Source organism: Gloeophyllum trabeum (genome assembly GCF_000344685.1).
Source record: "Gloeophyllum trabeum ATCC 11539 unplaced genomic scaffold GLOTRscaffold_00013, whole genome shotgun sequence".
NCBI classification, from domain to species: domain Eukaryota; kingdom Fungi; phylum Basidiomycota; class Agaricomycetes; order Gloeophyllales; family Gloeophyllaceae; genus Gloeophyllum; species Gloeophyllum trabeum.
The window spans coordinates 254,962-280,303 of NW_006920422.1; the positions used below are offsets into that span (position 1 = coordinate 254,962).

General features: G+C 51.7%; 7 protein-coding genes across 7 annotated transcripts; 4 read left to right on the top strand and 3 right to left on the bottom strand.

Annotated features, from left to right (window-relative positions):
* Nucleotides 1–21: 21 nt before the first annotated feature.
* On the bottom strand, nt 22–3,387 carry GLOTRDRAFT_140523 (uncharacterized protein; the record flags this gene model as incomplete). Its single annotated transcript, XM_007871080.1, has 3 exons — nt 22–2,150; nt 2,206–3,091; nt 3,141–3,387. 3 exons carry the CDS (start codon nt 3,385–3,387, stop codon nt 155–157), a joined length of 3,129 nt encoding a protein of 1,042 aa, XP_007869271.1. The 3' UTR covers nt 22–154.
* Nucleotides 3,388–4,920: 1,533 nt separating this feature from the next.
* Nucleotides 4,921–11,278, top strand: GLOTRDRAFT_80224 (uncharacterized protein; the record flags this gene model as incomplete). Its single annotated transcript, XM_007871081.1, has 10 exons — nt 4,921–5,229; nt 5,281–5,594; nt 5,728–5,809; nt 5,867–6,217; nt 6,276–6,378; nt 6,543–6,712; nt 6,763–7,014; nt 7,069–7,145; nt 7,200–8,617; nt 8,667–11,278. 10 exons carry the CDS (start codon nt 4,921–4,923, stop codon nt 11,276–11,278), a joined length of 5,688 nt encoding a protein of 1,895 aa, XP_007869272.1.
* Nucleotides 11,279–13,149: 1,871 nt separating this feature from the next.
* On the top strand, nt 13,150–18,798 carry GLOTRDRAFT_80226 (DNA mismatch repair protein Msh6; the record flags this gene model as incomplete). Its single annotated transcript, XM_007871082.1, has 32 exons — nt 13,150–13,509; nt 13,562–13,682; nt 13,732–13,854; nt 13,905–14,257; nt 14,309–14,404; nt 14,467–14,475; nt 14,544–14,567; nt 14,622–14,641; nt 14,696–14,708; nt 14,760–14,834; nt 14,908–14,945; nt 15,001–15,017; nt 15,077–15,191; nt 15,252–15,504; nt 15,560–15,810; nt 15,864–15,984; nt 16,036–16,108; nt 16,162–16,225; nt 16,274–16,421; nt 16,479–16,629; nt 16,684–16,804; nt 16,863–16,902; nt 16,959–17,033; nt 17,086–17,449; nt 17,505–17,517; nt 17,569–17,608; nt 17,659–17,702; nt 17,753–17,845; nt 17,895–17,944; nt 17,994–18,019; nt 18,076–18,240; nt 18,298–18,798. The coding sequence occupies 32 exons, from the start codon at nt 13,150–13,152 to the stop codon at nt 18,631–18,633; spliced, it is 3,792 nt and encodes a 1,263-aa protein (XP_007869273.1). The 3' UTR covers nt 18,634–18,798.
* A 139-nt stretch (nt 18,799–18,937) lies between these two features.
* On the top strand, nt 18,938–19,276 carry GLOTRDRAFT_132198 (uncharacterized protein; the record flags this gene model as incomplete). The annotated part of the gene is made up of 1 exon (XM_007871083.1): nt 18,938–19,276. One exon carries the CDS (start codon nt 18,938–18,940, stop codon nt 19,274–19,276), a length of 339 nt encoding a protein of 112 aa, XP_007869274.1.
* A 320-nt stretch (nt 19,277–19,596) lies between these two features.
* On the bottom strand, nt 19,597–20,756 carry GLOTRDRAFT_132199 (uncharacterized protein; the record flags this gene model as incomplete). Its single annotated transcript, XM_007871084.1, has 5 exons — nt 19,597–19,873; nt 19,923–20,074; nt 20,132–20,253; nt 20,304–20,422; nt 20,479–20,756. 5 exons carry the CDS (start codon nt 20,754–20,756, stop codon nt 19,597–19,599), a joined length of 948 nt encoding a protein of 315 aa, XP_007869275.1.
* Nucleotides 20,757–21,766: 1,010 nt separating this feature from the next.
* GLOTRDRAFT_140527 (uncharacterized protein) lies at nt 21,767–23,285 on the top strand. The gene is made up of 3 exons (XM_007871085.1): nt 21,767–22,511; nt 22,566–22,688; nt 22,753–23,285. The coding sequence occupies exons 1-3, from the start codon at nt 21,927–21,929 to the stop codon at nt 23,143–23,145; spliced, it is 1,101 nt and encodes a 366-aa protein (XP_007869276.1). The 5' UTR covers nt 21,767–21,926; the 3' UTR covers nt 23,146–23,285.
* A 23-nt stretch (nt 23,286–23,308) lies between these two features.
* On the bottom strand, nt 23,309–24,229 carry GLOTRDRAFT_117580 (uncharacterized protein). The gene is made up of 3 exons (XM_007871086.1): nt 23,926–24,229; nt 23,624–23,873; nt 23,309–23,565 (listed from the first exon to the last, which is right to left on the bottom strand). Exons 1-3 carry the CDS (start codon nt 24,112–24,114, stop codon nt 23,459–23,461), a joined length of 546 nt encoding a protein of 181 aa, XP_007869277.1. The 5' UTR covers nt 24,115–24,229; the 3' UTR covers nt 23,309–23,458.
* Nucleotides 24,230–25,342: the final 1,113 nt, after the last annotated feature.

Below are 25,342 nucleotides of genomic sequence, written 5' to 3' on the forward strand. Positions count from 1 at the left end.
TTGCCCTACAATACATATAAACACGTGATAAATATTCATGGTTCTTCATCTAGAATATGGTAATACAGTATGTGTGAGTGCAAAACAATCGATAGCTCAAGGTCCAGGTACATGTATCTTAGATGGGGTATATAATGCAATTGCGAATGTCCGATCACCGAACGCACCCGATGCGCGCCCAGAACATATCCTCCTTCAGCCTCACGATTTCCTTCCAGGTGCGCTCCTCCCATGTTGCATCGCCGACGAAGAGCCCTGTCTCCTCGTTCACGTTCTGCTCCGGCTGCTCTTCTTTCATTTCAGTCTTCTCAATATCCCGCTGATCGGCGATGACGGAAACATGCATCGGGCTACCCTCGTGGTCGGGCTCATGGTCAGATTTTGGAGCCTCAACGCGATTGTCGACATCGGGGGCAGCTTCCTGAGATGACTGGGGTCCAGGGGGATCCGCAGGGTCCTTCGTCTCGTCTGGCGCCAAAGATTCCGCCTCTGGAGGAGCAGAGATAGGCGACTTAGACGAAGCCATGGGTTCCGGCTGCTCCGCCTTGAACTGTTCTTGCTCCTCCACAAGAGCTGGTGCGGCAGACGGGGCAGCATCTCCGTCCATCGCAAGTTGCTGTGCCGCATCGGACAACGGTTCCTGCTTCTCTGGATGAGCACTTGCGGGAGAAGCTCCTTCAGTCGTGGCTGGAGGGGGCGCAACGACGGACAACGGTCTTGCTCGAGCCGCAGCACGGCGAGGGAGAGGTGGCGGCGCGGGTGAACCAGTGCGTGACGGGGGCTTCACGGCGTCCTGAATATTGCTCAGTACAGGCGGAGGGGGAAATGCCTCGGATTCCTTTGCGTCCTCCGCGGGGGGCTGTCGCGAAGGTTCAGTGGAACATTTCGTCGGCTGTTTTGGTTGTGACGGCTCGACAGCGGGAGCAGGTTCGGTCGCAGGCGAACTTGCTCGCGCTTCCTCCACTGCGGCTGAAGGGTCCATCGGAACAGCTTCATCTGCCTTCACAGAGTCTGACAGTGGTGCCGCCGAGGCACTCGCAGCCGCAAGATCGACTTGACTACCTGAAGTTTCTGCTGTACCATCCACTTTCTGAGATAGTGACGCTTGCAGGACATCTGCGGATGCTTTATCGGAAATCGACGACTGAGGCTCGCCCGTAAGGCCGCCATTGACGACAGCACTTTCGCCCAGTGCAGGCGCTGCCTTGACCTCCTGCGTGGAGCTGGAAAGGAGTCTAGACTTGGACCGTGCCGGCAATGGCGGTCGGGGTGTATTCGCCGGAGTCGATGGTACACGTTCGGGGTGAGGCGTTGCGGGCAAGGATTTCTCCTTCGAGTTATTAGTCCCCAAAGCCGAGGATGCCATGGAAGATGCCCTCTCCCACAACCCCTTTCTGCGTGGTGGGACCGGGGGCTTCTCAAGAGTCTTACCATCGCCGTTCTTCTCCCCACCGACGATCTCCCAACCTTCTCCATGTGGCGGACCGGCCGAGGGCAGCTCCTCTTCCCATACCTTGTCGACAACTCCAGACTTTACAAACGCCCAAAGAGAACAGGTCGTCCGGAGCCGGGCGAGGCACCAGCTTGACCGACAAAGCGGATAGACGGTGGGGTTACCTGACCTCGCTGCAATAGTAAGCGACGTCTGGGAGGCATTGGTGGTATTGTTGGGGACTGACAGGCGGAAGACGTATATCTGAGCGGGCGGAGGTAATGGAAGATGTGGTTGAGAATTCGAGCGGATATCTAGGCCTGACATCGAGCAGTCCCGGGGAGCAGGAGTAGAGGGCACAGAGGCGGTAGCGGATATCAACGGGTTCTTTGGGAGGAACGACGACCAAGACGAGTTCGACTGGCCTGTGTTGTTCCTGGAAACGGATAAGGATGATCTGGGATGTTGAGGGGGTTTCGAATGGAGGTAGGACATGTCCCCGTGCGCAGGGACGATGCACGTCCCGCAAAGTGCGCAAGAAATTCCTGAGTTGCTCGAGGTGCCCGGGAGGCCGGGCGACGGGAAGGATGCTTCTTGTATAAGCGTCGATGTGGACATGGGCTCAATCGACAATTGACCGTTATGGATGGCTGACAGAACGGACCGACGAGAGAGCCAGTTTAATGACGGCGCTATGTCGAAGCGAAGTGTAGGGTCTCTGCATTATGAAAAAGGAATTAGAACGGGCAAGGTAGGCTGTTACATGTACGAACGTGTCCTCGATTACCAGTCTCGCAACAAATGGCAAGGGCAGCAATGATGACATTGCCGGGGGACTCGGAGAAGCGGGGCGAAGATTTCGTAGATGAGCAACGAAAAGGAGGAACTCTTGATACGGAGTATGGGAGCTCAGGAGCCTTAGCAGCGGGCTGGAAGTCGAAGGGTACTGATCCCGTTCGACCCATTTCCCTTTGCCCATGACATACTTCATTTCCTCCATCTGCGCCAGGGCGCGCTCCTTCTCTTGCTGCATGGCTTGCATCTGCTGCTGCATCACATTGACAGCTTCTTCCGCGCCCTTCAGGGCCTGCTCGGCTTCTTCCACCTTGCGTTCGCTGATTGCTCGCGCTAAGCGTGCCTCCGCCACCATAGTATTAGCTTGGTCGAACAAACTCGCACTTAGATCATCCAAGTCTTTCTCTATCTCCGCGCGCGCACTCTCCGCCTTTCCGCGGCTGGCTGCTTCTTCGGTCGCCTTCTCCATCAGCCTCGTAAGCTCCGCAGTGACATGCGTTCTCTCAACCAACAAACCAGTGTTTAGTGCGGCAAGGTGCTGCGTCCGCTCGAGCTCCAGCTGAGAGATCTTGAGAGACGAGGCTCGGAGTTTTGAGTTGGCCACATGGAGGTCATCTTCCAGATCCGAAACGCGGTCGTAAGATTGGACTAGCTTGTTATTTAGCTGTGTTACTTGGGAGAAGAGATCCTGCACTTGTGAACGAAGAGATGCGATAACCATAGCTTGAGCCTCGGGGTCGACGTCAGACGACCTTCGAGATTTACTGACGCCGTTAAGTCGTCGAGGTGGGTCCAGCGTATCATGGGAGTCTGTCAATTCTACCTTGCCAGCTGGCTGTTCGACAGTAATCTGAGGGCCGTGGCCTATTATGCTTCAGCCTCGACAAGAGTGCACGAGGCGTATATTACACACCGGATCCGTTCAGACCATGCGCTGCATGGCTAGCCCCTTCCCTGTCCGAACCGGCTGTTTCAGTGTCTGCATCCTTGTTACTGCTAGACCCGAGTTCCACGGCGTCCGAAAAGACTTCATTTTCGCTTGTGACGCTCTCTTGGGTTGACGGTCTCCTGTCGATGGCGGGCGGGGTCTCTATAGCAGGTGCCTCGTCCTGCACAGGCTTTTGAACTTCCTTGCCTTGTTCCTGCTGGTTTTCCGGCATAGCATCCAGCCTCCCAGGGCTGTACTGGAGAATGAATCTAGTAGCGGTAAGCCGTCAACGTCGCTTCGAACGACGAGCAGAAGGACAGCGTAGAAGAGCCAACTTGCGACTTCAATATTAAGCTTCAATGGCAATATACCGTATCACAGTCTCCCATAAATGGTGGTTAGGTCCCACGCTGTTATAGCGCTTAAAGTTACCTGCTTACCGATACGCCGACGGCATATCGTGAACGAGCACATCTTGGACTGTTTCTCGACGCTGGAAAGGGCTGGAAATGCGTTCGTTGAGTTATGGATTCGAAGGATAATGCCCACAAGAAGAAAGGCTCTGGCGGCCGAACGTTCCATCGGAAACTCTTCTCATTTGACTCGCATAAACGGCAGGAATCTGACACAAGTCATGCATCGGACGGTACAACCACCAGCGGCGCGCATGCCAGAGGTGTTTCTAATGTACCGACCTTGTATTCCGTGGATGAAGGGAATAACACGGACCCTTTCTCAGATGGATCCCTGCCAAACTGGTCGGAGAAAGCCTTAGTCGAGTCTCCCGTGAGTACTCCTCGCGAAGAAACTGAAAATCCCTTCGCGTCAAGTGAATCCATACCCAACCTCAAGAAGAAGTCGATACCGAGATTTCGAGTTCACAAACCGGGCAATGTCAGTGTTGACAGCCAGCCATCTGTATCAGACGCAGAGGGGCCACCTCCATCCCCATCCCGGAGACGATGGGACCACGTTCGCCAGCAGTTAGTCCCGTCTGCATCTATACGCCACCAGCAGTCCTCCTCCTCGCTTGCACAAACTGTAGCATCCACCACACCCAAAGCTTCGCGATTCCCGCGCCTGGGCTGGGGCCATACCGTCGATCGCGTACGGCAAGTCGCTGCAGACGACGCGAGAAGGTTCGAAGAGGAGCTCAGGAAAGCTTGCGGCGCAGCTCGTTCCGTAGAATATGCCAAAATCTACAAAGCAGAGCGAGATGCATTGCAAGCCAACGCTGCGCCTCACAACATGTACAAGCCCTTTATGTCCGCGACATCTTTGCCCTTCTCGCCGAGTTCTAGTACTTCGTCCTTGCCTTTAGCTCAGGGTGTAAAGCATGGATTGCGACGACCGCAGTCTATCCAGTCACTAGCTTCGCTGGCTACGGCTCCTTCACTGAACGATTTGCGGTCTCTGCTCATTCGGCACGCTCCTTCGGAGAATGCTGGAACTCATGTGCTACCCCTCGAAAGCGAAGTTCTATCTGCCTTGCTTATACCGTTTCTGAGTGCGGACCACGGTCAAAATGCGGAGCAAGAGCGCGTAAGCTCTGCCGACGTATTTGATATGATCATCAAGGCATGGCACGCGACATCCGCGAAGGTATGTGGTATACAGCTATATGGGAAACCATCTTTAGTAACCGGTGAACTAGTCTGCGCTTGAACGCTCTCTGTGGTGCGTGAAGGCGGCTACCGTCCCGCCCTCGCGACTTCGTGTTCGGATCTTAAGTATCCTCAACCGCCTCCTTGTCGAGGCTCAGCCCATGACTTGGGAGGATCCTGTCACGGTTCAGACGCTGTTGCACAACTTGTTCTCTCTTCTGTCCCTTTATGGCCTCGAGTCCGCGACTGCAGCGGAGAGTAAGATTCTCAGACAAGTTTTGTCCAAAATCCAGGAAGGATCTTGCTGTAGAATTTCCGTGCAGGCTCTGGAAGAAGAGTATGGAGCCATATCTGTCAAGGGAGAGGACGAGAGTATAGTTAGGGAGGCCATGTTTTCAAATGCTCTTATCCGGTGTTTTGAAAACGGCGCGGAAGCTAGCCGCAGGTGGCTACTATGGAATACTACTGAGGTATCGCAACCTCGTCAGTTAGAAAAACGTTTATAAGCTCAGCTCTTGCAGGATTACTGGCCGTCTCCCTTAGTGTCTTCCCATACAACTCCATTGCTCAGTAAACTCCAGGCGCGGAACATCGACTTATTTGTTCACGCAGCCATAGTCTTCCTTTCTCCATCCTCCACACTCGCAGCCCCCGACACTTTACGTATCGATGCAGGAATTATCGTTCGCCTGGTACAGTCACGGATACTCCCGCAGGTGGATATTATGCAGGACCAGGACGCGCAGTCAGCCCGAGCTACTGTGTCGAAGTTGATTCTTCGTTTGCTCTTGATAGAGTCATCGCGGTCGCAGGCCAAGGATTACATGTGCGAGTGGTATGTACCTGGATCCATATGGAAGCCTGCAGTTGAAGCCGCTGTTACAGACCTGGTAAGGAGCTTATGCGACGCAATTATCTATTTTAACGCATATATAGCTCGATTATCGGAATTGGCCTGTGATAGCGAGGACCTTAGATGCGTTCATGAGGGTGCTACCGGAGGAGACCCGAAAGCCACTTATGGCCTTCTGCCTCCCCTGCACATATGATGTGCGTAATTCCCAGCTAGGATCGTGCGGGGATATCTGACACATGAGACTTCCATAGGCTCTAGCGGCTGAAGCAACGCCACTCACTGACGAACAGTTGACGCAAGTCCTGAACGACATATCGCGCGCGTACCCGCAGTTGTTCTTCAAGCCAGTCATCCTTTGCGCGGCGTCGTCCAAGGACACGACCGTCATCAAACAGTTACGTATATGCACTGCCTTGACGGGCTTTGTTGCCGACTTCTTCACTCGAGACTCGGAAATGATGTCTGTGGCTCTCTTGTCCGACCCGGGAGGAAAGTCGGCGGTTGCCGCCCCGAAACCGACCTCTCGCCTAGGACAGTTGGTCATTTTGCTGGAGCTCATATCCTCGATTCGACATGCGTCGCACAACCGAGACCAGATATCTGTGCGTCTAAATGATCGTTCTGGGTCCGAGCAGCCACTGATTTCGTCTGAGGGTTCAGAGCATTGACCCTAGCTACTCGACTCTCCCAAAGTTCATCTTTGGTCTTGATGCACAACTAGGTGTCTTACTGGAAGCCAAGGTGAACATACTTTATGCTAAGTGTCTCGCCATCACTCACAGACACCTGCAGGAACGGAAATCGAAGCTATCTCGATTTCATAGGATGGTTCTCTGTGCTCTGTTTCTGGAAATGCGGCTGTTTGTGCGGTCTCTCAGAAAGTATGGGGTCATGTCTCTGGCTTGATGATATAGAGAGTGACTGGAGATTATAGCGCGGCTTGGTTGCCTCGCGTTATGTCTTGGGCGTTGGAGATGTACGGCGAAGACGAACTCAAATCGGACTCCGAGCGAAGCCAAGCCGAATTCGACGATACGGTTAAGCGTGTTCAAGATCTGTATCACGGGCTGAACAATGATTCTACCATGAACCATAAGGTGAGCATTATCCTGGCCTACTTCTAATCGACCTAACTGCCGCATTGCAGCGTCGGAGTGCGCTCGTCCTATCCCCCAGTTTCGACTGGACGAATACGCCTGGCGAAGAATCTGGCATACGATCGGGGCCGAATAAAAGCATCGAGAATTTGGAAGTTATCCTGTCAAATAGCGCGGAGTCGTCGACTTTGAGACTGTTGGTCGCGGTATCAGGTTTGCTGAGGACTGACGATTTCAGCCGTCTGAGCGCAGTGATCTGGAAGCGCTGTCTCGATAATAGTGACAGTAAGGTCATCGCTCCGGTTTGTTGATATCCGCCACTTCAGGTTCTGTCAGCCCGCTGACTCGCCTGTTAGGCTTGCTTTTTAGCCATGCAATGCGCAGAGAAGCTAGAAGATAACTTCCTCTCTTTAGTCCGAGATGATCTGCATAGGTATGTCGCGTGTACGTGCCTCATGTTCTACTAACCCACCTGACGCAACGTAAGTACTGACGCTTCGAAGAAAGCTTCCGCCGTCCGCAAGCTTAGCAATTTGGCCAGTTGGCGGTTCCAGTTGCTTACGCAGGACCATATCCTTGATACGAATCACCGTCGCGCATTCAAACTGACCAGGCCGCCTCTGCTTTTCGTTGCTACCGACATGGGCACAAGCCTCTTCGTGCACAATGAAGATTCCACGGAGTACATCGATAGCCAGGGGAATGTCTTACCAGCAGAACTGAGGAAGCGACTTGCAGAGATTGGCTGGTCTCAAGACGAAAAACCTGTGGATGAGAAGATGTTGTTGAAGAAGACGCCCATATCTGTCCTGCCGAACAGCTACATGGATCAGTCCGTTTCGACTTCTGAGTCGCTAATCTCCGCACCGTCTTCTCCTAACGTTACGCCCGAGGCATCACCCAAGAAGCTGTCCCCGTCTAGAAGCGACGAGCGGCTTGGTAAGAGGCCTAACAGTGCGCGGAACGTTAAACGGCGACCTGTCTTCGTCCATGCTCTAGTTTCTGTCTTCCCTGATGTGGCTCTCCTGACATTCGATCCCGACATTACCGTGTCGAGCATGGCACGGACATTTATTGCTGATCTTATGAGAGATGATCCCGCTCTGCTTTGTCGACCTGTTTTCGACTCGCTGGCAGGAGATGAGCGGGATCTCGCTCGGGCAGTGCGGACACTGCGCACTTTCGCTCACGTGCGGAAAGACCTCCCGCCGTCCTTAACTCACCATGTTTTCAACCATCTGGCTGGGTTCTTAAAGTACTGTTCTCGGCTCGAAGAAGATAGCAGACCTCTACTGGCTTTTGCTCAGGTCCTCCCTATCATGTCGAAACTGGCCTCACAAGTTAGCGAAATATCTATTCGGGAGATACGTCGAGCTAAGGTAGAGATCTTCCTGATTCCTTCCGGAGCCTTATGGTTTCCTTCGACATCTCCAGACGGCCCTATGTTCCCTAGGCAACTTTCGAAAACTAGCAATCCCTTCCACTCTCTTCCTCCTGATCTGGTCTGGATGACGATGATCCGCATATCTCAGAACCTACTATTCCTTGATATGTTGAAGCAGAATCCTCAAGATGTCCAAATTGTACGGAAGCGGTTAGCGCGACTGGTCCTGCCGTCGCGAGATGGTAGTGTGGATTCCCCAAAACTGGAACTCATGGATCTAGTTCCTCGCAAACCAGACGGCTACCGCTCCTCGCCTATTTCATTCACTGATCTTAATGCAGCCCTCATCGGATTATCTTTGATACTGTCTCGCAGTTATCTCTTACTTGTCAGGCAAATATTTTCCTCGATGTCACGGCACTTGAATGATCGAAACGAACTATCGGTATACCTAGATGGTCTGAATCGTATTCTGCTGGCGCACGGCAACGACGTAGGAATAGTCAGCCAGGCCATGATAGGTGAGAGTTCCCCAGTTATTGCCCGCTTAATCGACTTACCTGCTCTAAGCCCTCTTGACTGCTACTACTCGATTCCAGCGCTTGTTCCAATCAGGAAGCGGATATACCCTATTTATGCCAGTTGTCGTCAAGGTATACACCGAATCTGAGAATCACTCCGGTATCCGAGGGTCCATTGAATACGCTGTCAATCGCTTCTACGCGTTACACGGATACGCCTTCATATTCCAGAGTATGAGTATTCTCGCCCACATCATCGCTTGCCCTGGCATCGACGCACAGTGGGTGGCCAAGGGCATCTATTCTCTGTTTGCCACGTTGAAGAGTGGCGTCCTGCCCACCGACCCTGAATCAATCGGTCTGCATAAGGTTAGCAGGAAGCAGGAGAGAGAAGCTCTGATAGTGAACACGGCTGAAGAGAAGCCACAAACTTTCTTAGCTTCGCTTCGACGGGCCGCTGGCCCCACAGGCGAAGCAATAACTATCGACTTGCCCGAGGAATATGAAGGGAAACGTTTCGAATTGCGCGATTTCGCGTTGTTCTTCATCAACTTCATTGCAGAACAAGACGCGACGCTGCTACGAGCCGAGTTATTCCTGCACTTCTTATGCCTGCTGACTCCGTCCCTCTATCATGGCTCTAATTCGGCTCGCACGGCCCTTCGAGATGGAACAGAACACATCGGCGCTATACTCTTGACTCGAGCTCCGGGAAAGGCGAAGATTCCTGACGCCACACTCCTAAATCCCTCTCTTCCTGGCAGTGTCGAGGTGTATTCTCATGACTCTCATTTTGAGAATCATTTGATGTCCAAATCGACATCGCCTAGCAATCTCCAAGCCATGAGACTCGAGTATCTGTCGTTGGTCGTCGCCCTGACTAAAGTAGGGGGTAAACTTAGTTCCGCGGCGCATCTACGCGTTGCTGAACTGCTTGGAGCAATAGTCAAGGATTCTGGCAGAGATGTCAACGGACAAGTCGCGATATTCCTGAAAGACTATGCGAACTCTGTGCTGCTGCGGCCAACTCCTCAGGCTGTGAGCGCCAAAGAAATCACCTCGTTTTTGATAGGCCTCCTACCGTTCGTTCGAGATAACGCTCGCGCCATTGACTGCTCGGGCCTATTGGATGTTCTGTGTGAACTTGTGCGAGACAAGGAATTGGTTCAAGACGCCCTATTTCCTCGTGTAGTGAGAGAATATTGCACGGCGGTCCTTCGACTTTGTGAAGGGGCCGCGGAAGAGAACTCCATACTTGAACTCTCCCTTCGCTCTCGCGTCGTCCTACTTCTTACTCGCTCCGTCTCGCTCGCGAAATTCGATGCTGTGGCAGAAGTCGTCCAATGCAGGGCGACACCGGGCTTTCTGGCGGGGATTGTCCTGCCTTTGACTTTATCAATCGGCACGGACGTAAAGGTCACGCCCACTGGGACTCCCGATGATGCATGGCAACATCGAAGCCAGACAACCGCGTGGATACGCTTGTTGTCATACATATTATCGATATGTGATGGCACCCATAAAATATCTGAATTGCGGAGATCCTCATCTATGAATGGACCGGAACGATCAAAATCCCAAGACGGCCGTCGACATTCGGACCCCAGTCGTCCAGCGATTCTTGCTTTGGCTCTGCAGACGTTAAAGGTCATCATCTCAAGGGTGGAAAACGAGCTATCCGCATCTATTCCAGGTATCTGGCTACGAATTGCGACTACTGTGAGGACGCTGCTTTCAGAGGGGGATGCAAGGTTTGCTGTGACTCCCACTGATGAAAATTTAACCCCCAGTCCATCACAATCGCCCCTGTCGAGTTCGTTTCTGTCCTCTCCTTCAGTGGATCCTTTCGGGTCGTCTTCAGGACTTTACAGGCAAGGTTCTGGGTCCTCCCGGATCCTGAGGCCACCCCGACTCGTGGACTACCTTCTATGGTCATTCCTTTGGTGGCTACACCTTCAACGTGGTCCTCTCCTTCTACAGTTAAGACTCTTTGTGCACGAGAAGATGTATGCACTGGATCAGAGTCTACGTTCAGAAGAGGATACTAGCCACTCTGGCTGGTCGAGTACGAGCGATCATCGACGTTCCTCCGTGTTCATCAAACCTCGCGGACGCGTTTTTAGCTCCATTCATTCAGCCACTTCTTCTCCAGAAGCGTCCCCGAGACTGGGACCTACGTCGCTACCAAGCGGGGACTCCTTGACAATGCCTACGAGGGAACGAAAGCCTGGCTATCGTCTCTCAAGTAGTCCTTCGGCTGAGAGCCGTGGGTCTTCCAGTCTGAAGATCGTGCACCTGGGTCCCGTTCGTCGCTCGATCGCGATTAATTTGGAACGTTCCTTTGCCCACGAGTCCGGAGGTCCCGACCCGAATCCCTCTCGATTGCTCTCGAATGCTGGAGTTATGAAGCTGCCATCTTTGGTGAAGGAGACGTACTTGCGGGTACGCATGGTGCAGCAGTACATGGGCTATGGTCTGCTAGTTCCGTTTCCCACCGGGAGAGAAGGGGAGGAATACGACAGTATTCCGGTGAACCACAGATCTCAGATCCTGAGGAGGTTGGTGGAAGAGAGTAAGGAGTTGTTAGAGGATCTATGTTCGCAAGAACGCGAGGGGGATGATGATATTGTCATGGTCAATATAGACGACGCCTCAAGCTGACCGGTCTAAAGTCATGGTTCCAAGATACGGCGTGTATGTAATTTATTCAGCGTGTCACGAACCTCCGCTTTCGCGTGTTTAGTGTCTGCATATTTGTGGCGGTTTGCTGGCTACTACAAAACTGTTGTTTGGCAGAATTTTCCGGCTGGCAGAGCGTAAAGTGCAATCGACATCACGAGGGGATCAGGGTAAGTGTGCATGGATTGACTGGCAAGTCCGCGCCCAAAAGATGTTAGCGCGCTGAATACATTATACACTGATTATACAATACATTTTCAGGTTCAAAACGCAAGTCAATGAAGATGTCCTCCTTGATGACGATCCCGGCCGACAAATGATCATAGTTGGGATCCCAGACAGACGGAGCCCTCCCCTCATGCGGTAAATCATACTGGTCCTGCAAGGGTCGCGTCCAAACGTTCGCCGGATCCTTTCGTACGCCGTCAGCCCAGCACTGTTGCCGGCGTGGAGGGGTTAGGTAATGGATAGTATGGCTCAGTGCGGCCCAGGAGTCTTACCATCCAAGGTTCTGGTGAAGCCAAAGTCAATGAGGATACAGGCACCCGGACATGACCGCGGCACGAGAATATTCCTCCAGGATTTCCCCGTATATTACTCCCAGATGGTGGAGAGCGTAGACCTACTTGACAAAGGTAGTGAGCTATTTCAGGAAGGCCCTATCAGGAATGGGAAGTCTGAACAGCGGATAGGTCCCTCACGAATCTGTGAGTTTCCTCTTCATTGAGATGTCCGCCAAATGTCCTTGAACAGGTGCCGGGAGTGATGCCGTCGATAGTGAGCGCATACAACGTCTTCGCATGGGAGTCACACCTGTACATGAGTCACTAGACGGTATTCCGTCAACGTCGATAGACGTACCAAGTAAAAGCCGTAAGAGTGTGGAACCGCCGTCCTCACCTTTTCAGGGTAAAATTTCGTCGACGCGATCCCGATAGTTTAACCGCTGAGGTTCAGGAAACAACGAGCCTAGAAACAATTTCATATCACGGAAAAGAATGCGCCATTTGGACAGATCACTTGTGCCTTCCAGACTTGCGCCAGCGTGTCGCGGCATGTCGATATAACATCGCGTAGAATAACAGGGAACGCAGGCAAGGAACTGGTATTCAGGCGGAGATCGTTGAATTATCGCCTTCGAGGATGATTATTGTAGGCATCTCTTGCTGTGGGATTTCATGCTGCAAGCGGTTGACGCAGTAAGATGTCCGTCCTACGCGGTAGCCAGGAAGCAGCAGAAAATCGAATGTTGCGGGCCGACAAAGCAAAGTTCATGGTCTGCCTCCGGTGGTGACCAGGTGGCCGCGCGCCCAATGCCGCTGCGACCATACCCGCCTGAATAGAGCATATTCGCTGTGGTAATTACCACAGCGTGGGGCCAATGGGGTCGCTTAAATCCATCAAAATTCCCTTACTTGGGGGCTCCACCCGTAGTAATTACCACACCGAATATGCTCTAATGACTCGATTCATATTCTGCGCGGGTATGGATCGCCCCAAAGCATGGTGGGCGACATGCTGCGATACGCTACATGTACCGAACGTTCTCACCTTGATACATAGAGCCTTATGCGATGATATTTGTTTCTCAAGCAAGCTGTTGCTCTAGCTGCAGTTCATGTGCATGATGATTAGAGCCTTTAAAAGCTTCTGTTCAGCTGCCCCTAAGGTAGGACGGCATTATCCGTGAGTGGCTGTGCTGTTTTACGTAATAAACGCGCCCATATAACCAAACAATCTCGACGCGCTCTCGCGTCGGGTCCCTCGCGACGGCAGTGGATACCCTCTCAAAAGTCCTCACTTCGGACGACTGCCGTATTTTACCGCGCTCTGCGTACTGAAGCTTAAGAAAAATGGCTCCCCAAAAGGCCACGGAGAAGATGAAGCAAAAAAGCTTGATGTCGTGGTTTGGAAAGCCTAACGCTGCACCTAAGAACGGTGAAGGGAAAGCTACCCAGGCAAGACAGGATCCGAAGAACTTGCCGAACAAGGAGAAGCCCCGTGTTGAGCCTCCCGCTACTCCTCGCACTCCTGACCTCAAGAGACCGGGCAATGCGACCTTGTCCAGCTCACAACCTTCGGCCGCGACATACACGCGGTCTTCGGACGGGGATGGATGGAGTAGTAGCAAGGAAACGCCGCCAACGAGCGACGCTATTGATGTAGACATGCTGTCTGAGGAGGAGGACGCAAAAGCCAGCGTATCTAAACCGGTTCGTAAACTGCATATGCATATCCCTGCGCAGGACGCTGACGGTCCTGAAGAGAATCACTAAGCGGAAGAAAGTCCTCATGGACTCAGATGAAGAAGAAATACCCGGAGACATTTCCAATAAAGCATCCTCTAGCTACCGTTCATCTTCGCCTGTGCCGCTATCTTCCAAAAGTACGGAAATGTCTGCATATATGAGAACTCTACTTACACTATCATTCAGGTCAAGTCAAGAAGGCAAGAGTATCTCTTGTTCCTTCGGATGATGAAGGCGATGACAGCGCTACTGTGTCATCCTTCTCGAACCGCCTCACGCGGTTCCGCAAGTCTCCAACGAAGAGGCGTGGTGAGTCCCACTTTATATGTCCTTATATCGCATGCTGAGCATTACTTCAGGTTCTCAATCCGGAGATGACGACGATTTTATTGTCCCGGATGACGAAGACGACGACGACGAACCTCCGGCTCGCGGCCGTGGTCGTACTCACGGCCGCTCCTCGTCGACGTCATCGCGCTCGAGTGTCCTTTCAGAGGACGACTTCGACGAAGAGGATGACGACGAAGCACCGTCCAAGACAAAGAGGACGAAGAGCAAGGCGACACCGTCCCGGCCAGCACTGAAGAGTACTGACAGTGGGCGGCGATCGTCTGACACGTTTCTTACCGCGGCCGAGCAGCGCATGCAAGCACAGAAAAACGAGAAGAAGAGTACAGAGGAGCCGTTCTCTTTCCTCGTCGACCCGAGAGACGTAAGAACTTTTGTTATGAGTAATGTGAGCTTCCTCATGTAGTGTATACAGAAAGACGGTGTGCGCCCCGGAGAGCCGGGTTATGACCCGCGGACTCTGTTCATCCCGAAAAGTGCGTGGAAGGGATTTTCGCCCTTCGAAAAACAGGTGGGCCTCCCCGTTAGTCTCTGCAGACCTACGGTGCTCATGTTCCCCTGCATTATATATAGTTCTGGGAGGTACGTCAATCAGTTTGAACCTGAGTACTTGTTTCTGAAGGTGGGTTTGCATCCCTCCGGCACTACAGATCAAACAAAATCACTATGATACGGTGAGCACAACGTGAGTCGTACCTTCTGAAGATAAATAAACTCTCGGTGTCCAGGTGCTGTTCTTCCAGAAAGGGTAAGTAGTCGTTTCTCAGTATGATTTGGGTTCTCACTCAACATAACACTTCAGGAAATTCTATGAGGTAGAATAGCCCTTTAGCAACAGTTCGCCGTCACTGAACATGAGGTGATAGTTGTACGAGGAAGATGCGCGTATCGGCCATCGTGAATTCGACTTGAAATTGACGCAGAGAGTGAAGATGTGCATGGTCAGTAACTCTCTCTATATCATGGTCGGAGCAACGTCCCGTTTGCAATTATGTCTGATCGTATTGATCCTAGGTGGGCGTTCCGGAGATGTCATTCGACTTCTGGGCTGCGTGAGTACGAATTTGCGGTCGCCGCCAGATTCATACTGAAAGGCATTTGTTATAGCAAATTCTTGGGCAAAGGTAGACATCTGAAGGACATTACACGCCTGTGCTGATCACCTTCCCTGTGGTATTCATAGGCTACAAAGTCGGGAGAGTTGACCAGGCGGAGACTGCTCTGGGTGCCGAAATGCGGCAGAGTAAGTCTAAAGGTAAGGCCATCGATGACAAGCCAAAGGAAAAGATCGTGCGACGGTAAGTACTAGGAGGTCATCCATTGCGTCCGAAGTACTTGACCGCTTCTTCCACTGCTAGCGATTTGAATAAGGTTTATACCAATGGCACTTTGGTTGATGACCAACTCTTGTCAGACGAGCAGGCGGGTCACTGTATCTCCATCCGCGAAGAGCCTATCGACGGGGATGCCAGCATATCCAGCTTTGGTATATGCGTTCTAGATAGTTCCACGTCGGAATTCAATCTCAGTTCCTTCGAGGACGACGTTTGTCGGACAAAGCTGGAGACGATGATGAGACAACTCCGTCCAAAGGAACTCGTGTTTACGAAGGTAGGCTGAGGCCTTCTGCTTTCAGAGATGTGCTGGATTACAAGCCTTTCGTCAGGGTAACCTCTCCGTGCCCACTACTCGTCTGTTGAAGGGGGTGTTGCCCAGCTCATGCATGTGGACAACTCTCCGAGACTGCGAAGGATTCGACTACGACTCTACCATACGAGAGCTGAAGGGTCTGTACCCGCCCATAGAGGAGGAAGATGCCATGATGGAGGACGATGCTCTGGGGAGCGGGGTGCCTGACGCAATACGAGCCATGATACCTTCAAAAACCGCAATCATCGCTTTGGGATCGATGATCTGGTAAGGCTACTAGCGCCCACTCTGTCTGCAGATGGCTGATTGGAGATGACTAGGTATTTGAGGCAACTCAATATCGACAAGGACCTTCTCAGCATGAAGAATTTCAACGTCTACGATCCCATGAAGAGAGGGCAAGGGCTTGTTCTTGATGGCCAGACATTGGCGCATATCGAAGTAAGCACCATGTCGGTTTCTACGCTGCGTAGTCCCTGATCTCAGTGATAGGTCTTGGTGAATAGCGAAGGAACAGAAGAGGGCACTTTGCATAAGCTCTTTAATCGCTGCGTCACTCCCTTTGGTAAGCCTTCGACAGTGTGTTCTACGGCTTTCTCATTATTCCATGATCTGCAGGGAAAAGATTATTCCGAATATGGCTTTGTATGCCGTTACGAGATGTGTCGGATATCAACGCACGGTGAGATCGAAGCTAGATGTCTTCTTTGCTGTGGCTGAAAGGATGCAGGCTCGATGCTGTGGAAGATCTTCTTGATCATCCCACCTTCGAAAAGGAATTCACTGATATCGTCAAAGGATTGCCTGATCTCGAGCGCATAGTTTCACGCATCCATGCCAGAAACTGCAAAATCACTGATTTCATCAAAGTTCTCGGTGTACGTCACCAAGTCAGTACTCGCACAACCTGTGTGCCTAAACTTCTCGGTTGTTAGGCTTTCAGCAAGCTTAACCAAGGCTTAGCAGACATGGCTGAAGCTTCCGAGACGTTTAAATCGAAAACAATTTTGGGCTTATTACGGTCAGCACCTGATTTGAAGCAAAACATAAAGCACGTTGAACGGATGTTCGTCAAGCCGGATAAAGGTGAGTATCAATGTTCCGAGGGAATGTTTGTCCCTGCCTGACTTGAGTATGCAGGGTCGGACGAACTCGTGCCGAAAGAAGGAAAGGACGAGGCATACGACGGTATCATGGAAGAGATCGCTGGACTTGAAAAAGAGCTCGAAGACGAGTTGCAGAAGTTGGAGGAACAAGTGGGGTAAATAATGCGGTCTCGCAAGTTGGAATAACTGCTGAGCTGACGTCCTTTCTGGTAGTTTTTCTTTGAACTACTGGCACAGTGCTACAGGTACCAAGGTACGGATTCTACACGATTGGACAATAGACCACATGTCACCCGAACATTGCCACAGGATATATATCTTGTCCAAACGCCCGCGTCTCGCAAAGAAATACCTAAGACTTGGACCAAAAGCGGGTCTACTAAGGTTTGTGGTAGAATTCACAGAGATCGCCCTCATATATGAAGGTTCTCCACAGGCTTACTCGCGCTGGCTGGTTCCGTCACTTGTGCCCACTATCCGCAAGCTGAAAGAAGCCCGAGAGAATCGCAGTACAATCATCAAAGAGTTCAAGAATCGTGTTTTTGCGGAGTTTGATGCTGATCGTGCTGTCTGGCTTCGCGCAATTCGCGTGCTAGCGGAGCTTGACTGTTTGTTCAGTCTTGCGAATTCATCGACTGCTCTGGGTGAGCCTGCATGCCGCCCCGAATTCATCGAAGGGGATGCCGCTTCGTTGGAATTCGAGGAGCTGCGACACCCCGCTTTGACTGTTAGAACAAGCAGCTTCATTCCCAACGATGTCAAACTCGGATCAGGTGGCAGAAGGGTTGCTTTGCTAACAGGTGAGAATCTGCATAGACAATAGACGACGGCACGACACTAACTAGGAATCTATAGGACCAAATATGGGGTATGCTACCTCATCCTCTCTTTGGTAATCACTCATTTACGCTCTACCTAGCGGCAAGTCTACGGTCATGCGGATGACAGCGGTTGGCGTTGTAAGTAATTTTTTCTGAGTCCGACGCGGGCCGCTCATGGTGTTGGATAGATAATGGCTCAACTGGGGATGTTGGTGCCGGCCGCCAAAGCCAGGTCAGATAAAATGGCTTCATTTGCGGTTCGATTGGCTGATTGACATTCAGAATATGCCCGGTGGATGCTATCCTGACTCGCATGGGAGCTTATGACAATATGTTTGCCAATGCTAGTACCTTCAAGGTCGAGTTGGATGAATGGTAAGAATATCTCATTTTGCTCGGCCCCCATGTAACCGCTCTATTCCAGTTCGAAGATTCTCCGCGACGCAACACCCAAATCTCTCGTTATCCTGGACGGTAAGTCCGCTCCTCTCCCAGAGGAACGTGTCCTGACGGTTTGGGAAAGAACTGGGGCGTGGAACTTCGACCTACGTGAGTGCATCTTTTCGCTAAGAATAGTGGGCAGATACTCACTATAGCGATCTTAGGATGGGATGGCTATCGCTGGTGCTGTTCTGCACCATTTGGCAACTCATACTTTGGCGCTGTCATTCTTCGCCACTCACTACGGTTCTTTGACGGATGATTTTGCGTACCACCCCAGCATCCGCAACATGCACATGGAGACACTAATCGATGATGAAAAACGCGAGGTATGCTACTCATGCAACATGATATCAAGCGCGCTTACTGGAGGCGCCACAAACTAGCTTGTGTTCCTTTACAAGCTTGTAGAAGGAGTCGCAGAGTCTTCCTTCGGTACGCACATCGCCAACTTAGCCGGTGTACCAAGGGAAGTAGTGGAACGTGCGGCCGTCGTTTCAAATGACTTTGCCAAACAATTCAAAGAAAAAGTCGAGGGGCGGAAGAAAAGGTCGAGACTACCTCTTACAGCCCAGGCCGACTTCGCGTATCTTTGTGGACTGGGCTTGGGTAAACTGAAGCTGGATGACGATCCAGTGAGGAAGAGTCAGGTGCTGCGGATCATTAAAGGAGCTGTTGGGAAGTATATCGTCGAGTCGCAGCAGCGAAGTGCTGCTGCATGATTCCTCTAACTCGTTATTTGATGTCGATTTCGCTTGCTGTGTGGATGGTACTGCTGATGTACTTACCGGCTATTCTGCTAGAACTTCCTCACACCCTTCGCCTCTATGCACGCCGTATATAATGCTGTACTACAGCACTAATAATGGATTGTCGTAAGTTCATCGAGAGTCCATGCGCAGGACTTAGGGTGGTTGCCCGGAATTGTCTCCAGCCTCTTAGGTGCGTCACCTGCTCCACATAAGCTTGGTATGTAAAAGCGACAGCTACCGGTGCTAGAGCCAATACACTATACCACATCGCACCATGTCGCCCGCCATGCTGTGGGATGTTCCCAACCCGCACAACCGTGAAGAGTATACTCAAGCCCTGCATGCGTGGGCAACGAGACGCAGGGCTGAGAGCTGGTCGCCCATCGCGCCAGGTCACGAGCTTTGCTTCGGAGCACAATCGACGTTCGACTTCTTGCCACTTCCTAGCTACCAGGTGGCGCAGAGTTCTTACCTGGGTCAGCCCCTTGCGCCCTCTGAGCTCGGCGTGTGTGTGATGCTCACGACATGCCATACGAAGGCCCAGTCAAGCCTATGCATGACACCGGGAGTCTACTTGCTCAGTCCGGATCCCGGTCCAGACACCGAACAGTAGAGCTTGTATGTGAAATGGCTATATCTGTAACATGTGAATGTGGCCCTGATGAATCACATTTCATTATAAGACTGCATGACCATACGTACCAGTAGCACTAACACTGTTAAGACCCCCAGTATAACACAGAGTCGAACCATCATATACATCACTCTCCGATCGAGGAAGCGATGCGACATGATGGTACGGAGTACCCTAAGACACTCAAGAGTATCAGGGCGAGGGATCGTAAACGACAAGGCGGGAAGTCAGGTTATCGATTGCGATCGGTTCAGGCTAGTAAATACAGAGTTGACATAGTACAGGTTCTGGTTGTACCCTCAGACACTCGATCCGGGCGCTTTGTAATTTCGCATGCACGCGAGTAACTCGTCCCCAGGAGCAAGTACTTGCTCTTTCACAGTGATCCACTTCATGTCAACCAGCGCCTCCAGGATAAGGGCGACGAGGCATATTCTTTGGCTTTCCAATGAAACAGTCATGCCTTGTATAGCAGTGTAGCCCGCCCTCGCCTTGAGGGCACCATGCCATCGTAAGGCTACAGCTTGACCATATGAAATTAGCAACACTCGTCCGCAGGTGACGTTGTGCCCGTATCTGGATAGCATGTGAGCAAAAGAATGGTAAACAGGATGGTTGAACACACTTCAAGACCTGGGGTAAATGTGCATGCACAGCAGGCAGCAGGTCTTTCGCGTCATTAGCGGCCAGAGGGTTTGGCTTGACCTCTCCGTCGGATTGTGGCAGCGTGGAAGCAGCAAATTCAACCCACTCGTGCGGCCTCACAAACCCAGGGCGCTACATAAAACATGAGTATTAGAGTATCCACTTATGAGAGGAATGGCAATTACGTACCTTCTCCTCGACGATGACGAGGCACTTACGATTAAATCTCGAAGCATTCTTCTGATCAAAGACATTCTCCCTGTCCTCGTTTTCATCATAGACCAGCTTAATAAGATGGTCCATGCGGGCTCCTGATGTCGGTGAGCAGAATGAAGTGTGAGTACTGCGAAGCTCAAATCACCTTGTCCCTTAGCAACCACTTGGGCCTCTATGCTGAGGCACCATCCAGGGCTCAAGGCCTTTAAGACGCAATCAATGAAGATCCGCGTATGCATGAACAGATTGGATGTAACTCGATCGCTGACGTGTTCTCAGTGATTTTTTAAAAACCCTGGAATCCTAGACAATATACTTACACGACGTCTCCTTCATTCCACAGTGTATCGACAACTTGTGTGTCTGTCCATTGATTCCGGGAACTTTCCACAAGCCTGACAGAGGCTTCGAGTACACTCAGGCCATCGAGAAGGAAATCCTGGCGCATGTCGAGTGTGACTTTCCATACAACAGCTTGCTTCGTGGAGTTGCTGTCAGAGATTGTTGGTTTGCCTGGGCTGAGGGTCTCCTTGCAATACGCAAGCTGCGCATGAGCGAATGCATCGGCTGTGGTATATGGTACTGTCGTGACAGGCATCGTAAATCGCAATTCTCGAAGGAGGGACACAAGCAACGATGGGGGTGTCTTTACTGGATCTACTGCCCTTCCAGCCGGGTGCATCCTTTTATGCCATAGAATGTTCTTGTTCGACGCAAGCAACGTCAGGGAGTACAAGAAACCTTGTGCTTTTACCCTAGTATAATCACTTATTAGTACGGAGCTCACACATCGAGGTCTGTCCTCAACATCAAGCACCCACCTATGTCCTCAGTCATGAAACGAGACACTTCGTGTTGAGAGGCTTCTTAACCTCAGGCTTGTCCGAGACAAGGACACCCGACCTTCCACATTTCATCCAGGAGATGAAACACAGGGACAGTCAATAAGGTGTGCATATGACTGACGCGTGTATGTCTCTCAGTAAGTTGGAGTTCTGAGCCTCAAAGCGTTCCAGAGTCCATACATCCGAGGAGAGAACAATGTACCTTGGGCCAGTACTTGGTGTCCGAAGAAAACATCTCGTATACACAGGAGACGAAGTAGCTCCCTGATCCTGATCGAAGAGGGTATGGCGGACATCAATAACTGGTGGCGCCGCCGAAGTGCGAGGACAAGGCCAGTGGGGCAGGAATATTGTCAAGTAGGGTCATTGAAGATCCAACCCGAGATCGCGACATGAATGACCACTATACAGATTCCAGGAGACGAGTCGGGTACCCTAATGCGTGCCACAAGTCACAACTGCACGCCGGAGGGACTCGGAGAGTTCGAAGTTTCGAGTTCTTGAGGTACATTGCGGTGTATTGCAGTGCGAGCTTGCTTGTATAGCTGATGCTAGGGCCTATCCGAGGAAATCCTACCGGGGGTTGTCCGAGTCAGTGAATTGGAACGGTACCAGTGCTTATGAGACACAAAACTAAGTACTAGTCACGGTAAAGGCAAGTGGCCTAATGACATGCATCAGAGATTCGGAGCAGTCGGATCCGGAGTACGTCGTACGCACAAGAATTGGCCGATTTCCCCGTGTTGCAGTGGCGACATTTCCAAGCTTGTAAGTGTTAGGGCCTCGTACAAAAAAAGTCGTCGGCGAGGGGATCTGGCACGCAACATCACTGGTACGGCTTAGCCGGTCCACCACAAGACTATAACACGGCCTCGAGCTATAAAGCTCACTCTCTGGCCGAGGAAACGTTCGATGCCATCACCATGACTCGTCTAATCTGGAACGTCCAGTATCCTCGAAGCCACTCTGAATTCGTAGTTTTGCTCGACGAATTTCGGAGACGACAGGCAGCCAGTCTCGAGTCGCCTCTAAAGCAAGACCACAATCTGCACTTTGTCGGCAGTCCGAACTTCGACTTTCTACCGCACCCTGCATATCAAGTGAACCAAACATCCTACCTCGGACAACCCCTTGCTCCACTGCATGAGACGGCGAAAGACTCATACGCACCTCATCATCGGAGGCGCTATGTTACCGAGCTGCGCCTGGACGGAAGATCCTTACCTGAATTTGAAGTTATCCTTCGCCAACCATTGTCAACCGGACTGGAGAAACTCGCTCAAGTCTGGAAAGCCGATGCAATCTGTCGAGATGGATCGGTTTTTCCCGTAGTTGCGAAACTATTCCAAGGATCTCTGTTTCCTGAGCCAGAATGGCTGGAGTATCACAGCATGCTGGATGCTGACTATCCGCTACAGGAGGAAGTATCTCACAGAGAAGCCTGGGCGTACGAGCGCCTCCGGTCAGCTCAGGGAACGATCATTCCATACTCCTACGGATTCTACGACGTAAGTCTGGATGTTGCGTACAATATGTTTTGCTAAGGCTGGCGTTGACTCCAGGTTCAGCTGCCCTGTGGGAGTGTGGCGTGTACTCATATCATCGAATATATTGACGGAGTCACTCCCGGTACCTACTGTAAAATGTACGGAGGCCAGGCCGACCAGGAACAGACCCGTAAATTCGTGAGTCAGACTGGTACTATGGACAGCAAAAATACGAGTCTGACCACATATCATAACCCCGAAGATGACGACGCTGACTAAGTCCGTCTACGCTTTGCATTCCTTAGGCGTGGCCCACTACGACATCTCATGGAGGAATATCCTCGTGCCCAAGATGCACCTTGGTAGCGCCGTCATGTTTGATTTCGGGCGCGCCATGAGTTTGGAGGTAGAATCCCCAGAAGACTGGGCTGCTCCGTTGTTTAAGGACGGTAAAGAGCTGTATGGGGTCCTGTCAATTGTTGCCTCGCAACGTGAGGCAGAAGTCTGGGCAGCTGAAGTGCGAGAGGACCCCGCCACCCTCTGGGCTCGGCCTTTGCGAGATGCTCGCGATTTACCATACGAAGGGCGAGTTGGACCAGTGTATCGCGCGGACTGTCTACATTATTTATGTGATGTACCAAGCGCCGAACAGTAGTTGACCCTGTTTGCGGAAAGGTTGTATCTGTCTTTGTCAACGTGGCCCTTCAACTGTTGTACTGCATTTTACTACTGGAAGCACATCATGCCTCTTGTGTAAATATAAGATTGCCGGCGCTTACTAACAGTTGCCTCTCGGACTGGTGAATTCAGATGGGATCCTTTGCCCAGACCTAGCGCTGAGGTAACTGACTGACTTGTCTTGGGTAACAGTATAAGGATACATGGTTATACACGCCGCCTAAGGCTCCACTACATTACAGAGGTAATATGCTATGCTGGGTATCGTTTGGCAAATCCGCGACCGCATCTCAATATCCACGATTCGCTCCCATACCACCGACACCTCCGCCGGTGCCCCCCATATGGTGACGCCGACCACCTGTCCCAGGGCCAGTGCCCATACCAGTCGTTCCACCTGAGAATATTGACGGATTAATATCAAGTCATTTGAGTTGCCGGGTGAGAAGACTCACTAGCAGCACCGGCACGATTTCCAGCAGCCTGTTGTTCAAGCATGGTAGCTTGGTTGTGCATCTTGGTCGCAGCAGCCTCCTGCTGTTTCGCGATACCCTTCTGCTGCAGGGGCGCGCTGCAAAACAGCGTCCCCGCGGCTTGCTCGATCTTGCCGGCGATGGACTTGCCACCTCCCGTCGATCCACCAGTGGCGCCCGAAGCACCCGTTCCGGGACCGCCTATGTTTCCGGCACCGGCACCAGCACCCATCTATGCGCCAAGACGTTAGTCCTGTCGTGGAAAAGGTTGACGTATAACGTACCCCTCGGTGGTGGCGTCCATAACCGTCGTCGTTGTAGCCTGTGCCTGTACCGGCGCCAGCAGAGGCGTGGCCAAAGCCAGTATTACCAGCTCCCATACCGTCGTTGGCGTATCCGTTGTTGCCGGCGCCCATGCCAGTGTTGTTGCCGGTCATACCAGCGTTGTGAGTGCGGTTTCCGAAGAGGGGCATGTGTGTCGTGAAATGTGGTTAGATAGTCGTAAACTGTGTGATGGGTGGTGTTCGTTCTGTTGTGCTTCACTAGCTCAGTCCCCCTCTCTTATATGCGCCTACGGCCTCATGTTGGGGCGAACGAGTCATCAGGATGTGGCTTACTTGTCATGCAGTGCAGGCGTTGTGGTGTGCCTCTGAGTTTCGAAACCTCCAATACCATCACGAACGCTGCTCAGCATGACACTTTGGAGTACATTGACGATTCAGTACTGCCCCGATGATGAACATTGGTCCGGCCGAGTGCATTCCTGTGGGGAGGCGCAATTCCGGGTCGCGCGGCGAGTTGTTTGCATCTGTTTGGACTCTGCAAGAAAGTGGTCGCAAATCCCCCGCCTTCATAGAGCCTTCCGCATGTCGAAATCACGCATATAAAATGTACCAGCAGGGATGTCATGATACAGAAGATGCAACGTTGGTTTTGAATTTCTGATTTTCCCAATATCAAGTTCATTCGATAGAGGTAACGAGACCGCAAGTACATTTAACAAAAATGTACAACCAACGTTGCATCCGCTCGTTGATATAGATTAACTTTTATGAATCAAGTGACGCGTGAATGTGAACGTAGCACGCTGTAGGTTTTCGAGAACGTCCAGGCGACTGGGAGGTTCGCCCGCCGAACGCGTTCGCGAACGTGTTCGGCGAATGTCTGGGCACGTGAGGGGATGCCACGCCACCTGAGCCTGGGGAATCGCCACACCGCAACTGTTATTGAGCGAGAAAGGCAATGGCGGCTATGCTTTCAATCCATAAAATACAGTTTGTTATGCACATATTATTGTACCATACCAGGGATATTGATGACGTGAATAGAGTAGTTTCCATGAATTTCAAGTTGTCCATCACATTTTCAATGCAATGCCAGTAGTATTGACCATGGAAACTGTTAGGGGGAGGGCACGGAAGGGGCTTCAATGGGTTCGTGTGACCCCAATTGGACAGACAGCTTCGATTACTCACCACATTTTTTTTTACAATAACCCAGCAATTTCAATCACACAGACTGATACAATAAACTTACAAGTTAAAACCATCAGGCTATGCAGATTTTATCATAAGCAGAAAGGGTACGCGTCTGTAGCCGGTGGACAGAGCCACAGAATCGACACGCGCCCACGTGCACCGTGTGTGATCTCACGTTCGCATTTGCAGTTCGCGAACGCGTTCGGCGGTGTGACCTCCCAGT

Excerpts from the sequence above, each read along its gene's own strand:
- GLOTRDRAFT_140527 (XM_007871085.1), top strand. The coding sequence starts at position 21,927 with ATGACTCGTCTAATCTGGAACGTCCAGTATCCTCGAAGCCACTCTGAA. Across the intron at positions 22,512-22,565 it reads ACTCCTACGGATTCTACGAC|GTTCAGCTGCCCTGTGGGAG; the intron begins GTAAGTCTGGAT and ends CGTTGACTCCAG. Across the intron at positions 22,689-22,752 it reads AGGAACAGACCCGTAAATTC|ATGACGACGCTGACTAAGTC; the intron begins GTGAGTCAGACT and ends ATAACCCCGAAG.
- GLOTRDRAFT_117580 (XM_007871086.1), bottom strand. The coding sequence starts at position 24,114 with ATGCCCCTCTTCGGAAACCGCACTCACAACGCTGGTATGACCGGCAAC. Across the intron at positions 23,874-23,925 it reads ATGGACGCCACCACCGAGGG|ATGGGTGCTGGTGCCGGTGC; the intron begins GTACGTTATACG and ends CTTGGCGCATAG. Across the intron at positions 23,566-23,623 it reads AAATCGTGCCGGTGCTGCTA|GTGGAACGACTGGTATGGGC; the intron begins GTGAGTCTTCTC and ends CAATATTCTCAG.